General features: G+C 66.4%; 5 protein-coding genes across 9 annotated transcripts; 2 read left to right on the top strand and 3 right to left on the bottom strand.

Annotated features, from left to right (window-relative positions):
- Nucleotides 1-263: 263 nt before the first annotated feature.
- Nucleotides 264-4,773, bottom strand: TTC31 (tetratricopeptide repeat domain 31). Of its 5 annotated transcripts, none has more exons than XM_088162933.1 (15): nucleotides 4,634-4,773; nucleotides 4,222-4,341; nucleotides 3,836-4,098; nucleotides 3,627-3,710; nucleotides 3,382-3,450; nucleotides 3,137-3,283; nucleotides 2,825-3,053; nucleotides 2,597-2,687; nucleotides 2,376-2,517; nucleotides 1,807-1,908; nucleotides 1,653-1,725; nucleotides 1,438-1,579; nucleotides 1,292-1,366; nucleotides 725-827; nucleotides 264-614 (listed from the first exon to the last, which is right to left on the bottom strand). In XM_088162933.1, the coding sequence occupies exons 2-15, from the start codon at nucleotides 4,316-4,318 to the stop codon at nucleotides 498-500; spliced, it is 1,734 nt and encodes a 577-aa protein (XP_088019059.1). In that variant the 5' UTR covers nucleotides 4,319-4,341; nucleotides 4,634-4,773; the 3' UTR covers nucleotides 264-497. The 5 variants fall into 5 exon arrangements, with proteins under 5 accessions (XP_088019059.1, XP_088019058.1, XP_014731641.2 ...); XM_088162932.1 differs by lacking the exon at nucleotides 4,634-4,773 and adding an exon at nucleotides 4,465-4,632; XM_014876155.2 differs by lacking the exon at nucleotides 4,634-4,773 and adding an exon at nucleotides 4,465-4,632 and having other exon boundaries at nucleotides 1,438-1,576.
- Nucleotides 4,774-4,805: 32 nt separating this feature from the next.
- On the top strand, nucleotides 4,806-9,640 carry CCDC142 (coiled-coil domain containing 142). The gene is given in 12 exon segments (XM_088162931.1): nucleotides 4,806-4,944; nucleotides 5,263-5,359; nucleotides 5,705-6,939; nucleotides 6,941-7,061; nucleotides 7,140-7,226; nucleotides 7,423-7,587; nucleotides 7,655-7,809; nucleotides 7,884-8,048; nucleotides 8,152-8,266; nucleotides 8,349-8,526; nucleotides 8,873-9,081; nucleotides 9,376-9,640. Coding segments are annotated over 12 exon segments (2,826 nt in total). The 5' UTR covers nucleotides 4,806-4,896; the 3' UTR covers nucleotides 9,627-9,640.
- A 75-nt stretch (nucleotides 9,641-9,715) lies between these two features.
- Nucleotides 9,716-12,963, top strand: MOGS (mannosyl-oligosaccharide glucosidase). The gene is given in 5 exon segments (XM_014876151.2): nucleotides 9,716-10,459; nucleotides 10,553-10,764; nucleotides 10,838-10,985; nucleotides 10,988-11,027; nucleotides 11,121-12,963. Coding segments are annotated over 5 exon segments (2,469 nt in total). The 5' UTR covers nucleotides 9,716-10,098; the 3' UTR covers nucleotides 12,829-12,963.
- A 134-nt stretch (nucleotides 12,964-13,097) lies between these two features.
- WBP1 (WW domain binding protein 1) lies at nucleotides 13,098-15,223 on the bottom strand. Its single transcript, XM_088162938.1, has 4 exons — nucleotides 15,048-15,223; nucleotides 14,878-14,980; nucleotides 14,349-14,510; nucleotides 13,098-13,915 (listed from the first exon to the last, which is right to left on the bottom strand). The coding sequence occupies exons 1-4, from the start codon at nucleotides 15,108-15,110 to the stop codon at nucleotides 13,353-13,355; spliced, it is 891 nt and encodes a 296-aa protein (XP_088019064.1). The 5' UTR covers nucleotides 15,111-15,223; the 3' UTR covers nucleotides 13,098-13,352.
- Nucleotides 15,224-15,878: 655 nt separating this feature from the next.
- Nucleotides 15,879-18,256, bottom strand: INO80B (INO80 complex subunit B). Its single transcript, XM_088162937.1, has 5 exons — nucleotides 18,151-18,256; nucleotides 17,867-18,044; nucleotides 17,597-17,712; nucleotides 17,193-17,407; nucleotides 15,879-16,836 (listed from the first exon to the last, which is right to left on the bottom strand). The coding sequence occupies exons 1-5, from the start codon at nucleotides 18,194-18,196 to the stop codon at nucleotides 16,372-16,374; spliced, it is 1,020 nt and encodes a 339-aa protein (XP_088019063.1). The 5' UTR covers nucleotides 18,197-18,256; the 3' UTR covers nucleotides 15,879-16,371.
- Nucleotides 18,257-19,267: the final 1,011 nt, after the last annotated feature.

The following is a 19,267-nucleotide window of genomic DNA, read 5'->3' as shown; positions in this document are numbered from 1 at the left end:
CCCCTCAATTTGCATATTAATCAAATTGTATTTGATCTCACGCCTGTCACCCCCCCCTTCATGCTCCTGTCACCAGCCAGTGACATTAAGAGGGGGTGGAGGTCCCCCCCTCGCTCTCCCCCAGGGCTGGAGTGACAAGGGGAGTGAGGGGGGACACGGGGGGACACAGGGTGGGACATGGGGGGCTGGAGCAGTGAGGAGTCCAAGACTGTGATGGAAAGGGGTGGCAGAGAGGTTGAGGGACACCAAAAGAAGGCCAGAGAGAAAAACAAATCTGTTTTATTAAAAACCCCAAATTGATACAAATCCCTGAGGGGCAACGGGGAACAGCTCAGGCCCACCATCTCAGCACAAGGGGCTGCAAGGTGGGCCCCGACCCCCAGCACCCCCAAGGCACGAGGGGGTGACAATTCCACCCCTGGCACGGGGGGACAAGGCACAAGAAGGTACAGGCAGGTGGTGGTGGGGGCCCTGGCAGCCCCCGCAGCAGAGCAGGGTCAATTCAGCAGCCCCCCAGGGGTGGCCCTGCCCTTGGCACGGGGCATGGGGGCCGGGGTGGCGTGGGATGGGTGCTTGAGTTGCAACAACAGTTTGCTGCCCTCCACGGTGGCACCCTGGGGACAAAAGTAACTGGCAGGTGGCACTGGAGCAGATCCCCTGTGGGGATGGGGTGTCCCAGGGCCACCTGAGGGGTGAAGGGGTCCCACAAGCAGCCCCAGCTCACCTGCATGGCCCTGAAGGCCTCCTCGGCCTCTGCCTTGCCACAGAAGTTGATGAAGGCACAGTGGCGCCCTGGGAGAAGCCGCATAGAGCGGATCTCCCCGAACCTGGGGGGCACAGAACCCCAAATGTGGGGGGGGGGCAACAGTTAGAGATTCCTAAATGGAGAGGCGGAGGGTTAGAGACCCCCCCAAACCTGCAGGGTGGGAGGGCCAGAGACTGTCAAACATGCAAAGCAGGTTTAGCAACCCCCAACAGCTGGGGAAGGATGAAAGACTGCCAAAGATGGAGAGAGTGAGGCACCCCCAAACCTGTGGAATGGGGGAACAGAGACTCCCAAACCTGAGGAGGAACAGTTAAAGATATCTTAAGCTGTGGGAGAAAGACCCCCAAACCTGGGGGCAGTGACTGGGTAGTCAGAGGGTAGTCAGAGACTACCCCCCAAGTATCCCTTGCAGGTCAAAACCAGCAGAGAATGAGGACAGGGGCAGAGCTGGAGAGCTTGGGGGTCACCAGAGCTGTGCCAGGGTCTTGGGCTCCTGGAGGAGGAGCGGTCCTGGGGGTCACTCACCGGCCAAAGGCACGACGCAACACCTTCTCATTGATGTGGGAGGTGACATTGCCCACCCAGAGAGGGAAGCAGTCCCTGCCAAGAGCCATCCTGGTGTCATCAGAGCCAGTCACTCTGGGCCCCCCCACATCACCAGACAGCCATACCTGGCGGGGTGGCTTGGTGGCAGTGTTGGGTGGCCACTGGCCACAGTGGGTTCCCGTTTCAGGTCTCTTGTGGGGGTCCCAGCGCTGCCTCCTGTCACACTTGTGTCACCTGTGTTCTGGCAGCTCCTGGTCGTCCATCCTGCTGCCAAAGGAGCTCAGCACCCACTGAGGACACACCCTGGGGTCCCCCCAGCCCACCCACCCCTGCCCCTTACCAGGGAGAAACAGCGGCTCCTTAGCCTTGAGCAGGAAGGGGGACACGGGGACATCCCCGGGGAGGCTGCACTGCTGTGAGGGGACAGGGGTGAGGCGTGGGGAGCACAGCAGGACAGGGGGCAGGAGCTGAAGGGTTGGGAAAGGGGATCTCACCTGCAGCTGGGCCCGGCAGGCCTCCAGCTGCGTGGCTGCCTCAGCATAGGACCCATCCTGCAGCAGCAGCTCTTCGAAGGTGCGTGCAGCCTCGGCGTAGCGCTGGGGGCCGGAGGGCACCTGCAGCCCCCTGCCTGGCCCCACAGGCACCCCACACCCCCCCACCCAGCCCAAATGGCACCTGAAAGCCTCACTGACATCCCCCAGCCCACTAAAACCCTGCAGCATCCCCAGCTCCCTGCCCAATCCTCCCAGCCCCAGCTCACACCTAATGCAACCAGTACCCCCCTCCCCCACTCAGCCATTGCACCCTACAGCCCCTCCAGCTCCCCACAGCTCCCACCCAGACCCACTGGCACCCCTCAGCCTCCTGCCCAGTCCACCAGCACCCCAAAAGCCCCAGTTTGTCTCCAACAACATCCCACTGCACCATGAAAAGCCCCATACTCACTCCTAGAACCCAGCAGCCCCTCACCCAGCCATGACACCCATCTCCTCCAGCCCCTCCTCCAATCCCCTCCAGGCCCCTGCAGCCAGCCACAGAGACCCTGGAGCCCCCCCCCAGGTACCTGAAGCCCCAGCAGGGCTTTGCCCTTGCGGAAGGAGCCCTTGGGCCAGCCCGGCCGCAGCGCCAGCGCCGCCTCCGCATCCGCCAGTGCCTCCTCGTATCGTCCCAGCTTCTCTAGGCAGTACGAGCGGTTCCCCAGGAGCCTGTGAGGATGGGGGTGTCACTGTGGCCTGTCCCTTCCACCCCAGGACCCTCCAGCTTACCCCAAGCCACTCTGCTCACCGGTGCTCTCGGGGATTCAGCTCCAGGGCAGCAGTGAAAGCCCAAACGGCCTCATTGTGTTGGCCCATCTGGGCTGCCTCGATGCCATGGCCTGGAGAGGTGACACAGGAGTGACTACTGAGGACACAGGGAGGGACAGTGCTCCTAGAACAGCTTCCCCGAGCTGAGCAGAAGTAGGGAGAGCGCTCAGAGCCGTCCCGTCGTTCGTCGAGGGATCCTTACACTGACCTGCAAGAGCCAGGCTCTGCTCTAATGTGCTGGGACTGGGTGGTCTGGGCTGGAGGGGTTGGGAGGGCACAGGTCTCTTCACAGGGTCTCTACTCTCCTTTTCTGGCACCTTCCTGTTTGGCTCCATGTTCTGTGTCCCAGGGGACCGGTCACTACCTGGGGGGGGCAGCCGGACTCCGGCCTTCTCCCGTGCTTTGCAGACAAAAGTGCAGCTCAGGTCCAGCTCCTCCTGGGGAAGCAGGCAGGGATGGGCAGGGAGAGTCCTGGGTTGCCTCCCCCCGCGATGGACTCCCTGGGGAGACTGCCTCTCACCTCTGTCACTGCTGTGTCCTCCAGCTCAGGCTCCTCCCCCAAGGGGACTGTGGAGTCCCCAGGGCACGAGGAGGGCTCTGGGCAGCATCCCTCATCCTCAGCACCATTTGGGGGGGGCCCAGTGCCTGCAGGGCCACTTGAGCGGCTCTGAAAGGAGGCAAAGGTAGTAGGGCTATAGGGTACTGGCTGGCTCCCACTTCTGGGGAACCCCAGAACAGCACAAGGGGGCTGGACCAATCACTCACTGGGTCAGTGTTCTCTTTGTTCTTCTGCTCTTGGCCCAGTTTCTCCCGTTTCTTTCTGTCTTTTTGTTTCTAGAAAGAGAGAACATGGACCCACGAGCAGGTGTTAGTCAGAGAAATGCAGTCCCCCAAATCCTACCACCCTCAGCCCCCAGCCATGCAATCCCCAAGCTCAGGGTCCCACTGGCAGCACCCCAAGAAGAGGCATTGACCCCAATCCCCTGGGGCTGCCAGTGGGCTCAACCCACCTTCTTCTTCAGCTTCTTCTTCTCTGCCTTTCTCTTTGCCCGCTCCTCCTCTGCCACCAGCTCTTGCGCGTTCCTCTCAGCTTCCTGCGGGAGGAATGCCCTGAGTGAGGAACCCACCCGGGGGCCACCAGGTGTGACCCCTCCTGTGATATCAACCCGGGATCCCCCAGGCCCTGGAGAGCAGGAGGAGCGGTGCAGGGATTTCCCACCTCCGCCGTGAGCCAGGTGAGGCGGGGCGTGGGCAACCGCTCCAGCCGCGCATCGAGGACGGTCGGAGATGTCCGGGGGAGCTGTGGAGGCAGGTCCGAACACAGGAAGGACTCGCGGAAGCCGCAGTAGCTGTAGGGAATGGGCCGCTCCGCGACGGGAACATCCAAGAACTGGAATCCGTCGAACCCGTCCTCATCGTAATCGTCATTGCCGTCGTCATCGTCATCGCCACACCCCACCTGGTAATAATCCACCCTCGGGCCTGATAGGAGAACGGAGTGTGTGAGGAACAGTCCCAGGCAGCAGACCCCACCAGCCCCCATCCCGTTCCCCCTCCCCTGGCAACTCTCGAGCAGGCAGCCCCGGCAGCCCCAGCCCCACTCACCGTCGTCCCAGAGCAGACACACCTCCCCCGTCTTGTATTTGATCACCGTCTGGGAGGGGCCCTGCGACGGCACCGGGAAGTCGGCGAAGCTGGACATACGGTGCTGGGGGCAGAAGGGCTCTGTGGGAAGCACGAACAGCCATGAGCCGACGGAGACAGAGGCGGAACCGAAACCGGGCCGCCAGCGGGCCCCGCTCCGGTCTCCCACCCCTGCGCCCCCCCCGGCCCCGCCAAGGCCCGTACCGCCGCTCCAGCCAGCGGGGCCGAGCGTGCAGCCGCAGAGGCAGGCAGCAGGGGCAGACCCGAAGCCGCAGCCACCCAGTCCGGACCCGTCTCACTCTCCCGTCCCGCCCGAGCCCCGTATCGCTAAGAGCCACCGCCGCCGCGCTTCACAATTGCATCACGGGCCTACCGGAAAAACGTCACGGCGACGGTTGAGGCCTCCTCGCCGCCATGTTGGATGCGGGCAGGACGGCGGCCCGCAGGGCCCGGGCGGAGCGGGATCGGGGCTCCACATAATCTCCCGCGGTCTCCGCCTGCTCCAAGGCCGTGGGCTCGGCCGCACCCCGCCCCTCACGCCGGGCCCATCCTGGCGGCCAGCTTGGCCCAGCCCCCCGGATTAGCGAGGGCGCGGCCTAAGCCTCTTTGCTGCCGCCGCCCCCGCCATGGCCCGGCATGGACGCCGGCGGCGCTGAGCGGCGCGGCGGGGAGCTATGCCTGCAGGTGAGGCCGCTCGGAGCAGGGGGGGCTCGGACACCGCTCGCGGGGCAGCGGTAGGGCCGGGCCGGTAACGGGGTAGGCGGGTGGGCGCCGGGCCCAGGCAGTGCTATGTTTCCATGGCAATGGCACAGGGGGCGGGGCGGGGGGTGTGGCCAAATGTGGCGAGCCCGGGCCGTGGTCACAGCGGGAGTCAGATGGGGGTGTGGTCAAAGCGCGGATACGGTAGGAGGGGGCGTGGTCAGTGTGGTAATAGGCGGGGTCACGCGTGGCCCCGCCCGTCGTCCCGGTCCAGGGGTCCTAAGCCCGCTGTGCCCCCTCCAGGTGGGCGATGCCGGCCTGGGCGGCCTCATCCTGCTGCTGCTGACGGCCCGACCGGGACCGGGAGATGGGGCTGCCCGCGGGGAGCCCCCGGAGCCTGGTGAGACCGCCGGTGGCTGTGGGGAGCACAAGGGGGTGTGGTGTTCTGGGGGGCTGCAGGGATCCGGATGGGGTGTGTGGTCCTGGGGGGAGTGTGGAGGACCCTAATGGGGTCCAGGGTCTTTGGGGGGGGGCATTGATGGCGTGTGGGGACCTCAATGATCTGTGGAATCCTGGGGGATTGCAGGATCCTGGGGGACTTGTGGGGAACGTAACTGGGTCCTGGGGGTCTCAGGGTTAGGGTGGCAGTGGTGAGGTGATGTGGGCAGGTGCTCACAGCGAGGTTCTGCACACTGGGGGTCTCCGAGTGGTTCTTGCCCCGTCCTGAGGGTCCCGTACCCCCCAGGCGGGTCGCGGGGGCCCCTGGCACGCTCCTTGCAGCGGGCAGAGGCCATGCTGCGCAGTGTCACCCCGGGACTGCGGCGTCTGCTGTCCCCGCGGTCGTCCCGGCGCGGTGACAGCGACGAGGACGACGACGAGGACGACGATGAAGCAGCGTCCATCGTGGTCCCGCTGGAGCAAAGCTTCTCAGGGCTGCGCCGCTGCCTCTGCGTGTGGGAGGACCCTCGCACCGAGACTTTCCTGGGGTACGTGCGGCCCCATCCCAGCGGCGCCGGTGACTTTTCTGAGGACGCGGTGCGGCAGCGCGTGGCGGAGCGGGGAGCGGCCCTGCACGCGCTGCTGCAGCACCGCCACCAGCTCCGCCTGGCCCGCGACTTCACCCGACGCCTCAAGGCCTCCTCTGACTTCTTGCGGCGGCTGCTGGCGCTGCCGGATCCTGGGGACCCCAGAGAGCCCGGTGACTCCGTGCCGGCGCTGCGGGAGCTGTGCCAGGAGCTGCGGGCACACGCGGGGCACTGGGCCGCGCTGCTGCGGCGGCTGCGGACGGACGCGTGGCTGCGGGCGCTGCCGCGGTGCCGGGGCGAGGCCGTGGTGCACATGCGGTGGGCGCTGCTGCTGCCCGCCCTGATGGCCACGCGCCTGGCCGGGCGACACATCGAGGGACGGCTGCGGGAGCTGGGCCGCCCCGGCACCCCCGCCCCGGCCTCTGAGTGCCTGGCTGACCTCTTCCAGGGGCTGGAGATCTACAACCGCGTGGTGCAGGGGCTAGCAGAGGAGCTGGGCCCCGAGGTGAAGGCCCCCAGTGCCTTCACGGTGGGCGGGGTGCTGCGGCTGCTGGCGGCTGAGCGTGGCCGGGCTGTCGCCCAGAGGCTCCAGCCCCTCCTGCGGCCCCAGAATGGGAACGTCAGGGATGGACAAGTCTGCTGGAAGGATGTGGTGGTGCCGTGGCCACCAGGGCAAAACACGGCAGAGACGGGCATGGGGATGGGCACAGAGCTTTCTGGAGCAGAGGAGCCACCAGTGCTGGTGGCTGAGCTGCAGGCGCTGTGCCAGGAGGATGAGGAGCTGATGGGACACATTTTTGGGGCGCTGGTGGCTTCAGCTGACAGCCTGTGGCAGCCAGTGCTGTCAGAGAGCCCCGAGCCCCCGGGGCTGCGGCCAGGCAGTGCAGGTGGCTGGAAAGCCGTGCGGTGGCTGGATGCTGCCCGTGGCCCTGCGGCTGCTGCACTGAGTGCCCGGGTACCGCCTGCTGCTCTGGGAGGATGCGGGAGCTGTGCTGGGGGACAGCCTGGGCACCCCTCCTGCTACCCCCAGTGCCACCGTCACTGCGGCGTGGGAGCTGAGCCGTGCACTCTCTGTTGGTATGTGGGGGCACAGGGGGTGTGGGGGGTCCCTCAGGGTGTCCCTGCTCTGCCCTGAGCCCCGGTGTGTCCCCACAGCCCGTGTGCCCCCTGAGTGCCAGGAGGAGCTGGGGGGACTCTGCCTGCGCCTGCTGTGCCGGAGCGTCCTCTGCAGCTGGGACACGGGTATGAGGGGCTGGGGCAGCACAGGGTGGGGTACAGAGTGTGGGCTTTGGGGTACAAGGTGGGGGGCAAGGTGTGGGGTACTTGGTGGATATGAGGTGAGGGAGTGAGGTATGCTATGAAGTGTTAGATATGGGGTATGGCGGGGGGTGGAGTGCAAGTGGAGGATGTTGGGGCCTTCTGACTGTTTCTCCTCCAGATTTTACCCGTGCTCTGGGCTCAGGGCTGTCAGACAAGTGCTTGGAGTCCCCAGGGGGACCTCCAGGGCCGGGGTGCAGCCGCACGGCCCAACAGCTCCGGTGCCTCTTCCCAGCCCTAGCACTAGCCCTGCGCTGCCTGCACCTGCTGCCAGTCCGCCCACACGGTGAGAGGGGTCCGGGGAGGGGACAGGTGGGTGTGGGGATTCTCTCTGTGCTGACCCCCACCCACAGCCTCCCCCCGGGGTCTCTGCCTGCGGCTGCAGGTGCTGAGCCGGTGCCTGGCGGCAGTGGCGGCCGCCCACACGTGGCTGACGGGCCGGGCCGGGCAGTACCTGGCAGCCTGGGCGCTGCCTCAGTTCCTGCTGATCACCCAGGGAGACCTGCAGGTATGGGGGCACAGGGGGCACGGGGGTCTGGGGGGACACGGGGAGCTGGATTTACTCCACCTGCTCCCCTCTAGATGCTGAAGGCAGAGGCAGAGCAGCTGATGCTGCAGGTGAGCAAGACCTTCCCGGAGCCAGGGAACATTCACGGGGACAGCCCCTCTGAGCCACTCCCCAGCCCGGGATCCCCGTGGGAGTTCCAGCTATGCCGGCAGATTTGTGATGTGACCAACAACATCCAGGTATGGTGGGACTGCGGGAGGGGAGTCCTGAGCACGAGGATGCTTGTGTCACCTGATGTCACCCTGTGTCACTCTGTGTCATCCTGTGTTCCCTGTGTCCCAGCTCTTCTCCGGGGAAGTGCTCTGGATGTTCTCCACCAGCTGCAAACGGCTCTCAGCTGAGATCTTCGACCAGACAATGCCGCTGGGCCGGCACTGGCGGCTTGGGCCACGTGCTGGTGGGTGTTGGGACTGGTGGGATGTGGGGTGGTTAGGGGGGGGCTTTATGGTGTCACTGAGCTGGGTCCCTGTGTCCCCCAGAGCTGCCCAGCTCCCCCAGCGCGTATGCGGCAGCTGCAGTGCAGGCGGTGCTGGGGCAGGTGCTGCAGGGGGCCCAGGCCCTGCCCCACGATGCCCAGGTGCCCACCCTGGCACGGGTCACCACGGCCTTCCTGGAGGCCTGGATGGATCACATCCTGACCCGCCGGATCAAGTTCAGGTATTGGGGATGGGGATCCACAGCCTGTGGGCAATGCCAGGGGTCCCAATGGGGGTTCTGGGGGTCCCAGTGGCAGTGCTGGGGGTGCAATGACAGGCCAGTGGCTGGTTGGGGTCCTGCTGATGGTACCAAGGGTCCCAGTGGGGGTCCTAAGGGTCCTGGTGACAGTGCCAGAGGTTCTGTGGGCAGCTGGAGGGGGGGGGGTCCCGGTGGTGGTCTTGGGGGTCTGATGGCAGTCCCATGGTCTCAGTGGTGGTCCCAGAGTGTGGTGGCGGTGCCAGAGGGTTCTGGTGGGGTCCTGGTGGGGATTCCAGGGGTCCCATGCCCACACTGACCCCCATCCCAGCCTGCAGGGTGCCCTGCAGCTCCGGCGGGACTTTGAGGCGGTACGGGAGCTGGTGTGCTCGGAGCGCTCCGGGCTGGCTCCCGAGGCCCGACAGGCGCTGCGGGCCCTCTGCGTCTTCCGACACACGGACACGGCCGTGCGGTGCCTCCTGCAGCAGCCCGGGGGGCTGGGGGGTCCCCCCCGGGGCTGGAGCAGCCTCCGGCGCTGCTGTGAGAACGGGGTGGGGTGGGAATGGAGTGGGATGGGGTGGGATGGGGATGGGGATGAGTTGGGGTGGTGATGAGATGGGAATTGGATGGGATGAGGTGGAGTAGGATTGGGATGAGATAGGGTGGAGATGGGATGGGACAGGGTGGGATAGGGATAGGGAGATTGGGACAAGGATGAGTGGGGACAGGGAGAGGGACAAGGATGGTGATAGGATTGGAATGGGGACAGGGATGGGGACAGGAACCCCCCCCAGGAGCAGGATCTGATATTCCAGCCTTTCCATCCCTTTCCAGGCTCAGACGAAGGCGCCCACCCCTTGGAACCATCCATGGACCCTCTCCCTGGTCTGGACCCTCTGGAGGGGCCAGGCCCAACCCCAGGGACCCCCCCACCAGCTCCAGAGGCTAGTGTCCCGTCCCGTCCTGAGTCCCCATTCCCAGGCAGTCAGCAGCAGTGGCTTTCCCTGCGGCTGCACCGTGCTCGCCGCTGGCGTGTGCCAGGGCTGCCATGTGTCGGGAACAGCCCGAGGGCTGACCTGGAATAAACCTGGCAATACAATGGCTGTGGCTATGTCTGCGGGTGGTATATCAGGGTACTGGGGTCTGGCATCCCTGGGGTGTGATCCTGGGATTCAAACTGGGACCAGTTGCTGGTGGACAGGATCTAATTGGATCACTTGTGGGAAGACTGGTGGGGCTAAGAGGTCCTGGATGGGCTGGGGGTGCAGGATGGGATTCCGGGGTGGTCCTAGGGAAGGCTGAGAGTCCTTTGGGTGTCCCCGGAGAGGTTAGGGAGATCAACAGGCAAACAAACCCGACGTGAGGAGCGTGGACTGGGTGGCAGGGCTGGTCGGGGACACCCCGCTGTGTCGTTGACCCCTCGGGGCCAGTTTGGGTTCCTCGGGGTACCTGGGAGGACCGAGCCTGCGCGTGCTCCTCCCGCCCGCCAGGGGGCGCTCGCGGGATCGGCCTCGCCTGACGTGGCGCGGCGCTGCCGTCACGAGCGCGACAGCCCTGATGGCGGGCGAGCGGCGGCGGCGCGGCGGGGATGGACCCCGGGAACGGCCCCGGGAGCGGCTCCGGGACCGGGACCCGAAACTGCGGCAACAGCAAAAGACAGCGCGAGGCTCCGGGCGGGTCCGGACGGCTCTGGTGCTTATAGCGGCGGCGGCAGCGCTGGCGCTGGGTCTGGCGGCGGCGGTGGCTGAATGGAACCGGTGGAGAGAAGCCTCCCGCCTCGTCACCCCCCACCCCGCGCCCCCCGCCGTACCCCCAGGCTCCACCGGGCCTCTCTCATCCCCCACCTATTTTTGGGGCACGTACCGGCCTCACGTCTACTTCGGGATGAAGACGCGGAGCCCGCGCGCTGTCGTGACCGGTGAGGGGCGCGGGGGGCTCTGTCCCGCCCTGGGGCTCGTCCGGCCCCGCTCCCACCACGAGAGCCGCCCCTGACACCTCCCCGCCCCTCCAGGACTCATGTGGCTCCAACACGGCGGCAACTTGCGGCACACGAGCGATCAGAACGACGGCGTGTCGCGATATGGGTGGCTGATGCACGACGGGGTGAATTTCGGAGTGCAGGAGATCCGCGATGAGGGGCTGGTGCTGAGAACCGAGTTCGTGAAGCAGCCGGGGGGAGAGCACGGTGGCGACTGGAGCTGGCGGGTCACAGTGAAGATGGAGGTGAGGGGATGAGAGTGGGAGAGGGGTTGGGATGCCAGGGAGCTTTTGTCATCTTTCTCTTTCTCCTCCCCAGGGCAAGGGCCCGCCCCCTCTCCTGTCCCTCTTCTTCTACGTGGCCACAGATGGGCAGGGGACGCTCCGGCCGGTGCTGGAGAACGGGACACGGCTGGCGGCCGTAGCAGGGACGGCGGACGAGCTTGGGGACTTCACCCTCACCTTCCTGCCCCCACCGGAGAGGGCGGGGAGGGGCATAAGTATGCCAGGTGAGCGTCTGGGCTACGGCCTCCAAACTCTCTGTGTTCCCTCCATCTGCTCCCATGTCCCCACTATGTCCCTGACTCTCCTGTCTCCCCCAGTTACAACTTCCTGGCCGCGGGGGTGCCAGGGCTGCACCGTCTCACCGACCTGGTCCGCCAGAGCCTCCGCGAGAGCTCCGTGTTCTCCCCACCGGGCCGAACCCGCCGCCGCTTTTTCGGGGTGTCCAGCACTGGGGGGCTGCCTGGGGAGTCCCCGCGGGGGCAGCTGCTGCTGCACCAGGTGACACTGGAGCCACCAGCGGTGCTGGAGGTGACACTGGAGTCGGGCAGCGCGGCAGGGGTGCGACGTGGGCGGCTGGCGGGGCCGGCACTGAGCGCAGCGCTAGCCCAGCACGTAGCCAACTTTGAGCAACGCTTTGAGGACACTTTCGGGCTGGGGGCACGTGGAGTGTCCCTCCCACAGCGCCGCTTCGCCCAGGCTGCGCTCAGCGAGATGCTGGGCGGGATTGGCTTCTTCCATGGGCGCTCCTTGCTGCGCTCGGAGCACCGGGAAGAGCCAGTGCCCGGCATCGAGTCCATGCTGTTCACGGCTGTGCCCTCGCGCTCCTGCTTTCCACGTGGCTTCCTGTGGGATGAGGGCTTCCACCTGCTGCTGCTGAGCCGCTGGGACCCCGCGCTGGCCCGCGACATCCTCGCCCACTGGCTCGACCTCCTGAATGCTGACGGCTGGATCCCGCGGGAGCAGATCCTAGGGGATGAGGCGCGGGCCCGCGTGCCCCCTGAGTTTGTGCTGCAGCACAGCGAGACGGCGAACCCCCCGACACTGCTGCTGGCACTGGAGCGGTTGCTGCCCGACGCGCCCTTGCCCTACCTGCGCCGCCTCTTCCCGCGCCTGCGTGCCTGGTTCGAGTGGCTGAACCGCACCCAGGCCGGCCCCGAGCCCTTCACCTTCCGCTGGCGCGGCCGCGACACCGATCTCGAGCGCTTCCTGAACCCCAAGACTCTGTCGTCGGGGCTGGACGATTACCCCCGTGCCTCCCACCCATCTGCACAGGAGCGGCACCTGGACCTGCGCTGCTGGATGGCGCTGGGCGCCCGCGTGCTGGCGGCGCTGGCCGAGCGCCTGGGCGAGCCCCTCGCACCCTATCGCGACATGGCCGCGGCCCTCAGCGACAACGACTTGCTGGACCGACTGCACTGGGCGCCTGAACTGGGCACCTTTGCCGATTTTGGCAATCACAGCACGGCCGTGGCTCTGCGCTGGCACCGTGGAGCCCCCGTGCCCGGCAGGCCCCCGCCAGCTCCACAGCTGCGGCGGGAGGTGCGGGAGGCGCCACGGCTGCAGTTTGTGGGTGCTTTGGGCTACGTGAGCCTGTTCCCTTTGCTGCTGCAGCTGCTCCAAGCGGACTCCCCGCGGCTGCCGGCACTTCTGGACTCCATGCGCAACGAGAAGCAGCTCTGGACGCCCTTCGGGCTGCGCTCGCTGGCCCGCGACAGCCCCTGGTACCTGCGCCGCAACACCGAGCACGACCCCCCGTACTGGCGTGGCTCCATCTGGGTCAACATCAACTTCCTGGTGCTGCAGGCGCTGCATGGCTATGCGCAGGCGGCGGGGCCGCACCGAGAACGCGCAGCTGAGCTGTACCGGGAGCTGCGCCACAACCTCGTGGCCAACGTGTTCCGGCAGTACGAGGCCACCGGCTTCCTGTGGGAGCACTATCGGGACAGTGATGGCACCGGGCAGGGTTGTCACCCCTTTGCCGGCTGGTCCGCGCTTGTCGTGCTGGCCATGGCTGAGGACTATTGATGTGGGGGGAGTCTCTGTGCTCCCTGCCTGCCTGGCATGCTCAGGGTCAGGGGAGGTGTTGGGGGGCTATGCCAGAGCTCTCCTGCCTCCCCTGCAATAAAGCTCCATGACTGTGGCGTCTCGCCACCCATGTCAGGGTGTCACAGTGTTGCCTTTGCTGACCCCAGGTCAGGCTGGTGCTCCCTGTGCCATGGGGGGGGTGTTTTGCCCCCTCCCTGTGGAGCCAAGGGTCGCCACCCAGCCCATTGCACCCATCACAAGGGGCGATGGTACTTCCACATTTCTTTAATGGTGAGAGAACGCGCCAGGACCACCCACCCCCATGGTCTCAGGCATCCCCCGGGCAATGGGGCCCCCCCAGGCAGCAGCATCAGGATCACAGGGGAGGCCCCAGAAGCAGTTTGGAGGGGAGGGGGCTCCAGCAGGACCCCGCCACACTGCAGGGTGGGTGTCAGTCGGGGCAGGGGGCCCCCAGAGGCTCTGTGATGAGTCCAGACCCCAGCTGGGGGTCCTGGGGGGGGGGCTCAGACAGGCAGCACAGGTGAGCCGGGTCCCCCACCACCCCCCGGTCCCCCACAGCCCTCAGGCTCGCCCTCCTCCTCCTCTAGGCCACGGCCCACCTCAATGCCCGAATCCCCTGTGAGCCGCCGGTGCCTCCCGGGGCAACCCCCTGGCACTGCTCTGCCCCCCCTGCCCTCGCCCCCCTCGGTGTCGGAGCAGGGGTGGCCCTCGGCTTCACAGAAGTCCAAGGGGACTTGTTTGGGGGGGTCCCTGCAGGCCGGCAGCTCCTCGGGCAGGGGCAGGTCCCAGCTGGCACCAGTGCCGGTGCTGCTGGAGCCACCGTCACGGCTGGCGCTACCACCCCCCGGGCCTGGGCCCGGCTCCGGGTCCGTCTCGTCGGTGCCCGGTGCCGAGAGTGAGGAGCTGCTGGGGGAGGAGGCGCAGGAGCAGCCGCAGGAGCAGGAGCTGCAGCCCCCGGAGGAGCCGGGGGAAAATGAGGGGCTCCCGGGGCTGTAGGGCGGCGGCGGCGTCCCGGGGCGCTGCGCCACTTCCTCATACGCCGGGAGCTTGAAGGAGGCCAGCAGCCCTGGGGGAGGAAGAGGCGGGGTCAGGGGGACACCTGGGACACGTGGGGACACTGGAAAACGGACCCCAGGGGATGGAAGGGGACGGGGAGGGAACAGCTTGGCACAAGGCAGAGCTGGTGGAATGTGGGGCTCAAGGGGATGGAGCTGGAGAGCACAGCACAGGGCAAGGGTGGAGATGTGGGGTTGGGGAATGCAGGGGCTGAGAGTGGGGGTCTGTGGAGCAGGGACAGGGGATCCAGGATACTGGGGGTTGGTACAGGGGTTCCTGACTCACTGAGATTCCCCCGTGAAGATAGTCGGGGACGGGGGGCTGGGGGTGACACATATGAGATGCTGGGGGTCCCGATTCACTGAGGTCCCGCACGGAGGGGGGTGGTGCTGTAAGGGGTGGGACTGAGGGGTATGGGGGAAATTCAGAAATCCTTCACTCACGGAGGTCCCCCGAGGAGGGGGGGTACTGGCAGGCACCGTGGTAGGCGATGAGGTTGATCTCACGCTGCCGCTGCTGCTGCTGCAGGCGCAGCTTGGCCCGGCGGTGCCGGAACGCGCAGCAGCAGCTCAGCAGGATCAGGATGGTCCAGAGCAGCCAGAACCCTGCAAGAACGGGGGCGCGGAGCGGGGGGTCACCCTCACATAGAACCTCCATTCCCACGGGGGGTTCGGATGCAGCCCCCAGCCCAGAACCCTCAGTCCCAGCTCTTCCTGAGCCTCCAAAGCAGCTCAAAGCCCACAGGCCCCCTGCGCCACAGGACCGCCCCAGAGGCTCCGATTGTCCTCGGAGCTCTCAGTCCCCGTCTCCCACCCCAGTTCCCGCAGGACTCACACGGAACCCTCAGCCCCGACACAGCCCCTGACCTCTCCGAATCTCAGGACCCCCCTGGAGTCCCGGATCTTCCCGAAGCCATTAGTCCGCCCAGAATCCCCGATCCCCTCCGTTCTCCCCGCATCCCCCCAAACTCACACCACAGCTCGTAGTAGTAGGTGCAGCAGCCGCTCTCCCCGCAGCAGTGCCCGGTCTCGCACACGTAGGGCCGGTTGTTCACCCCCGGGCAGAACTCCCGGGCCTGCGGGCACGGCCGCACCGTCACCGCGGCCCCGCGCGCGGCCCCCCCGCCCCGGCCCGCCCGGTACCTGCGGGTGCTGCCGGCCCAGCAGCGCGGCCCAGGCCCCCTCGGCGCTCCCGGGCCGCTCCATGGCGCCGCCGCCTAAAGCCCGCCGCAGCCCCGCGCCCGCCCGGCCGCGGCCCCCGCCGCCCGCAGCAGCCGCCGCCGCCCCGTCGCCGCCGCCGCCGCCATCGCGGCCACCGCGGCCGCCGCCGCCCGGGCCGGGGCCGTCGTCGCCGCCATCACGCCCGGCCCGAAATCCCGCCCCCGCGGCCACCGTCGACCAACCAGCGGGCGCTCTCCAACCGACAGCCAATTGGCGCCGGCACCGCCGCCTGGCTTCAGCCAATCGCTCGCCGTCTGCCTGAGCCTCACGCCCAACAACAGAGACAAAGGAGCCGAACCCCGCCCCCGAAGTGATTGGCGGCCTCAGCGACCAACCGGCGACAGAGCACCGCCCCCAGGCCATGACTGACAGCGGTGACCGCAAATGGAGACCCAGCCCCGATCTCGACGGAGGGCGCGGTCCCCTGGTCCGCCTTGGGGCTGGCACTTGGCACAACGCGGCCAATTGGCGCGCAGGCAGCCCTTCGTCCATTTGATTGGCAAAGCAATCCAACCAATCAGCGTCGCTACTCTCCGCTGGGCAGAGCCCCAGCCAATGGGCGCTGGAAGAGAGCGCCCCTCCCGCCCTCCACCGCGGGACAGACCATAACGCACCGGGGGGAGATTCGGACTGTTCCACAGCCCTGCCGGGGGAGGGAGGTCTGTACCATAGTGTTTCTGGGGGTGTCGGACTATACCACAGCGCTCCCGGGGGGTCGGGCTGCCTCGCCATCCCAGCAGACGCACACATGGCTACTTCAACAACAGCCTTTAATCAGCTCCGCGACACCAGGACCCGCCCTTTCCTTCATCCCCTCAGGACCACCCTCAGTCCCTGCCGGGGTCCCCAACCCTCTGTGTCCACGGTGGAGAGGCTGGAGCTCTCTGGAACTCCGTATCCTGGCTGTCCATATCCATTTGGAGGAGCCAGAGCTCACGGTGTCCATGAGGAACTGCAGTTGTCCTGGTCCCTTGTGTTCATGTGGAGTGGCTAGAGCCTCTGTGTCCACGGCAGAGGGTTTAAAGCCCTCTGTTCTGAGTCCATGTGAAAGGTCTGAAGCTCCCCCACAGCTTTCAAGTCCACAGTGGAGATCTCTTCCTGCCCTCTGCGTCCATGTGGATAATCCAGACCCCTCTGCAATTCCCTATGTCCATAAGGCCCGGAGATCTGGCCCTTTGTATTCGTGGCAAAGGATCCGTAGCCCCCAGAGAGGGTCCGTAGCCCCCCGCAGCCCCCTCTGGGGGGGTCACCCCGGGCTCTGCAGCAGCTGCAGGTTGCGCTGGTAGCAGCCCAGGCTGCAGAGGGGGCGCCCGGTGCGGGCGCAGCTGTAACGCTTGGGGTTGTGGCAGCCGGGCACGGCGCAGGGTTGGGTGGGGGGCACGGGCGGGGCGGTGGCGGGGGGCAGCGGCAGGGGCAGCCCCACGGGGAAGGACACGGTGACGCCGTCGGCGGCGCTGCGGTAGTGCACGACGGGGCAGGGCGCGGGGCGGGCGCGGCGCTCACGCAGGGCTCTCACCTTGGCCTTGTGCGTGCGCGTCAGGCGCTCGATGGTTTGGTTCTTGCTCTCCTCGGCCTTGCGGGCAGCCTGGAGCCGCCGGCGCCGCGCCCGCTCCTCTCGTTTCTCCCGCATCTCCTCCGTCACCTCCTTGGCCTTGGCACCCATGGGCAGCTGCAGCAGGGGCTGGCTCTGCTGCTTGTGCAGCAGCGCACGCTGAGAGGGCACGGTGAGGTGTCAGGGTGGTCTGGGAGATCCACATAGGTCCCCCCAGCCTCCAAACTGCCTCTCCATCAGTTCCAGGACTCCCCAAGGGTTCCAGCTCAGCCCCACAGCAGTTCTGTGGTCCCTGCAGTCCTTCCAGATCCCCTCAGTCATGCCCCAGGGGCTATAAGGCTCCCCAGTCCCCCATCAGCCCAGCTTCTCTCTGATTCTGGAACTCCTTGAGCATCCCAGACAACACATCCCAGTGTCTCCAAACCCACACAGCCTCTCCCCAGACCTGTGCCAGCAGCTCTGAAGCCCCCACAAATCCCCCTCAGCCTTGTTCCCAGTCTCCCATGCCCCCTGACCTGCCGGGCTGTCAGGAGGGACTCGTCCACCTCCCTCTTGATGTCACCGTTGTCGTCCAGCTCTCCCCTCTCGAGGGCTGCCAGCCAGCGTCGCTCTTCCTCCTCCTCTTCTTCCTCTTCTTCCTCTTCCTCCTCCTCCCCCTCCTCACGGGGAGGGAAGCAGCTCTCGGGGTCCAGCTCGGGCAGTGGGGAGGGGGCCAGGTTGCTGTCCTCATCTGTGGGGGCCGGGATGGGAATAGTCATGGGGGGTGGGGTCACATCACTCTGGAGCCACAAGAAGGGTCCAGAGCACCCCCTCCCCAAGCAGTCCTCACTCTGAGCACCCCCATTCCCCCTCAGAGCTTCTCCTGCCCTCTCCACAGCCCCTCTCCTCTGAGCTCCCCCCATGAGCCCCCCCTGCTCACCCAGCCAGGCTCGGTACTGCTCGATGGGGACCCCCTCGGTGGGCTCCTCCTCGTCTCCTCCCAGCAGTGGGGACGGCGAGTGTGTCCCTTCAGGGACCACCGTGAACGTGGGGACGCTGTAGGGGAAGAGAGAGGAGTTTAGGGACGCTGGTGAGGCCGGGCTGGGGGGGTCCCGATTAGAAGGACACATGGAAACATCCCCGGCCCAGCCTCCCACCTCCCCCTCCCACGTTTTGGTGCCCAAGATCTGCCCCCCAGCTCCCTCCTCACCTCTTTGTACCCAGGATCTGCCCTCCCAGCTTAATCCGGAGCCGCAGCCGGGGCTGCCGAGGGAGTTCGGGAGCCGGGGGCGGCCCTGTCTCGTGGTGGTGCCGCTTCTTGTGCTTTTTTTTGTGCTTCTTGTGTTTCTTCTTGTGGCCGCCATGGCCGCCCGCCTCGGCCTCCTGCCCTGTGAGGGAGGACACAAGGTCAGAGAGAGATCCCCGCCGGCCCTGCCCCGCCAGGGAGCGACCCTGCAGCCCCCCCGGACCCTCCCCGGCCCCGCGCCCTCTCACCGTGGCCTCCGGCCTCCATTCCGCTGCGCCTCCAGGCCCTGCGCATCCGGCTGCGGGGGACCCAATTCGGGACGGACTCACTTCCGCCCAAACTCGCTTCCGCCCGGACTCGCTTCCGCCCGTTATCCGAGGCGGGTGACGCTGCCGCCGCCATCTTTGAAGTGGGCACGTTGCGCACTGTCCCGAGGTGAAACTCGTGCCGCGGGTGTATTTGGGCCGCCCGGGGCAGATGTGTGAACTCAGGTGTGAGCTCAGGTATGAGCTGTGCAGGTGTGTGTGAAACCACAGGATGAATACACAGGGGTGAGCTCAGGTGTGAGCTGTGGAATCGTGGGGAGCTGTTCCTTGTCCAGCCGCGGGTCCTGGGGGCAATGGAATCCCGGGAGACATGGGGAAGGGCAGTACCAGCAGGTGAGGGATTGATCCTGCCCCTCTGCCCTGCCCAGATGAGGCACATATGGAGTGCTGTGTCGCGACCAGAGAGACCTGGAGCTTCTGGAGCGGGTCCAGAGGAGGCCATGGGGGTGATTTGGGGTCTGAAGCACTTCTCAGGCTGAGGGAGCTGGGTCTGGTTTGTCCGGGGAGAAGACAGAGAGCACTTCATCAATCCACACAAATATCCCAAATATCCACACAAAACCCTCAAATACTCACCCAGATATCTCAAATATCCGCACAAACCCCTTAAATACCCACCCAAATACCTCAAATATTCACACAAAGCTCTCATCTGGGAGGAGACTCCATCCATCCACACAAAAACCCCATCCAGCCCTACAGATGTCTCCCCGGGGTGTCAGGATGGCGCCCAGATCAAGACAAGGAGTTTTGGCCACGAATTAAACACAAATCCCAGTTTAGCACGAGGCAGAGTTGCTCCCCACGGAGGGTCTTGGGACAGGTCACCTGGCCGTGTGTCACCTCTCCAGGTGGCACTGCTTGAGCAGGGGGTGGCACTGGGACATCTGCAGAGGGGTTACAGCTCCGTGCCCTCCCGTGCGCACACACAGAGATGTCACACACGCACAGATGTCACACCCCGACACACACAGAGACACCCCCCGCCCCCCACTCGCAGCTGCCGCTGCCCCGGGCCATTGTCCCTCCCGTGCCAGGA

Source organism: Sturnus vulgaris, chromosome 4 (genome assembly GCF_052056855.1).
Source record: "Sturnus vulgaris isolate bStuVul1 chromosome 4, bStuVul1.hap1, whole genome shotgun sequence".
NCBI classification, from domain to species: Eukaryota; Metazoa; Chordata; class Aves; order Passeriformes; family Sturnidae; genus Sturnus; species Sturnus vulgaris.
This window is presented reverse-complemented; position numbering and strand designations above follow the sequence as displayed.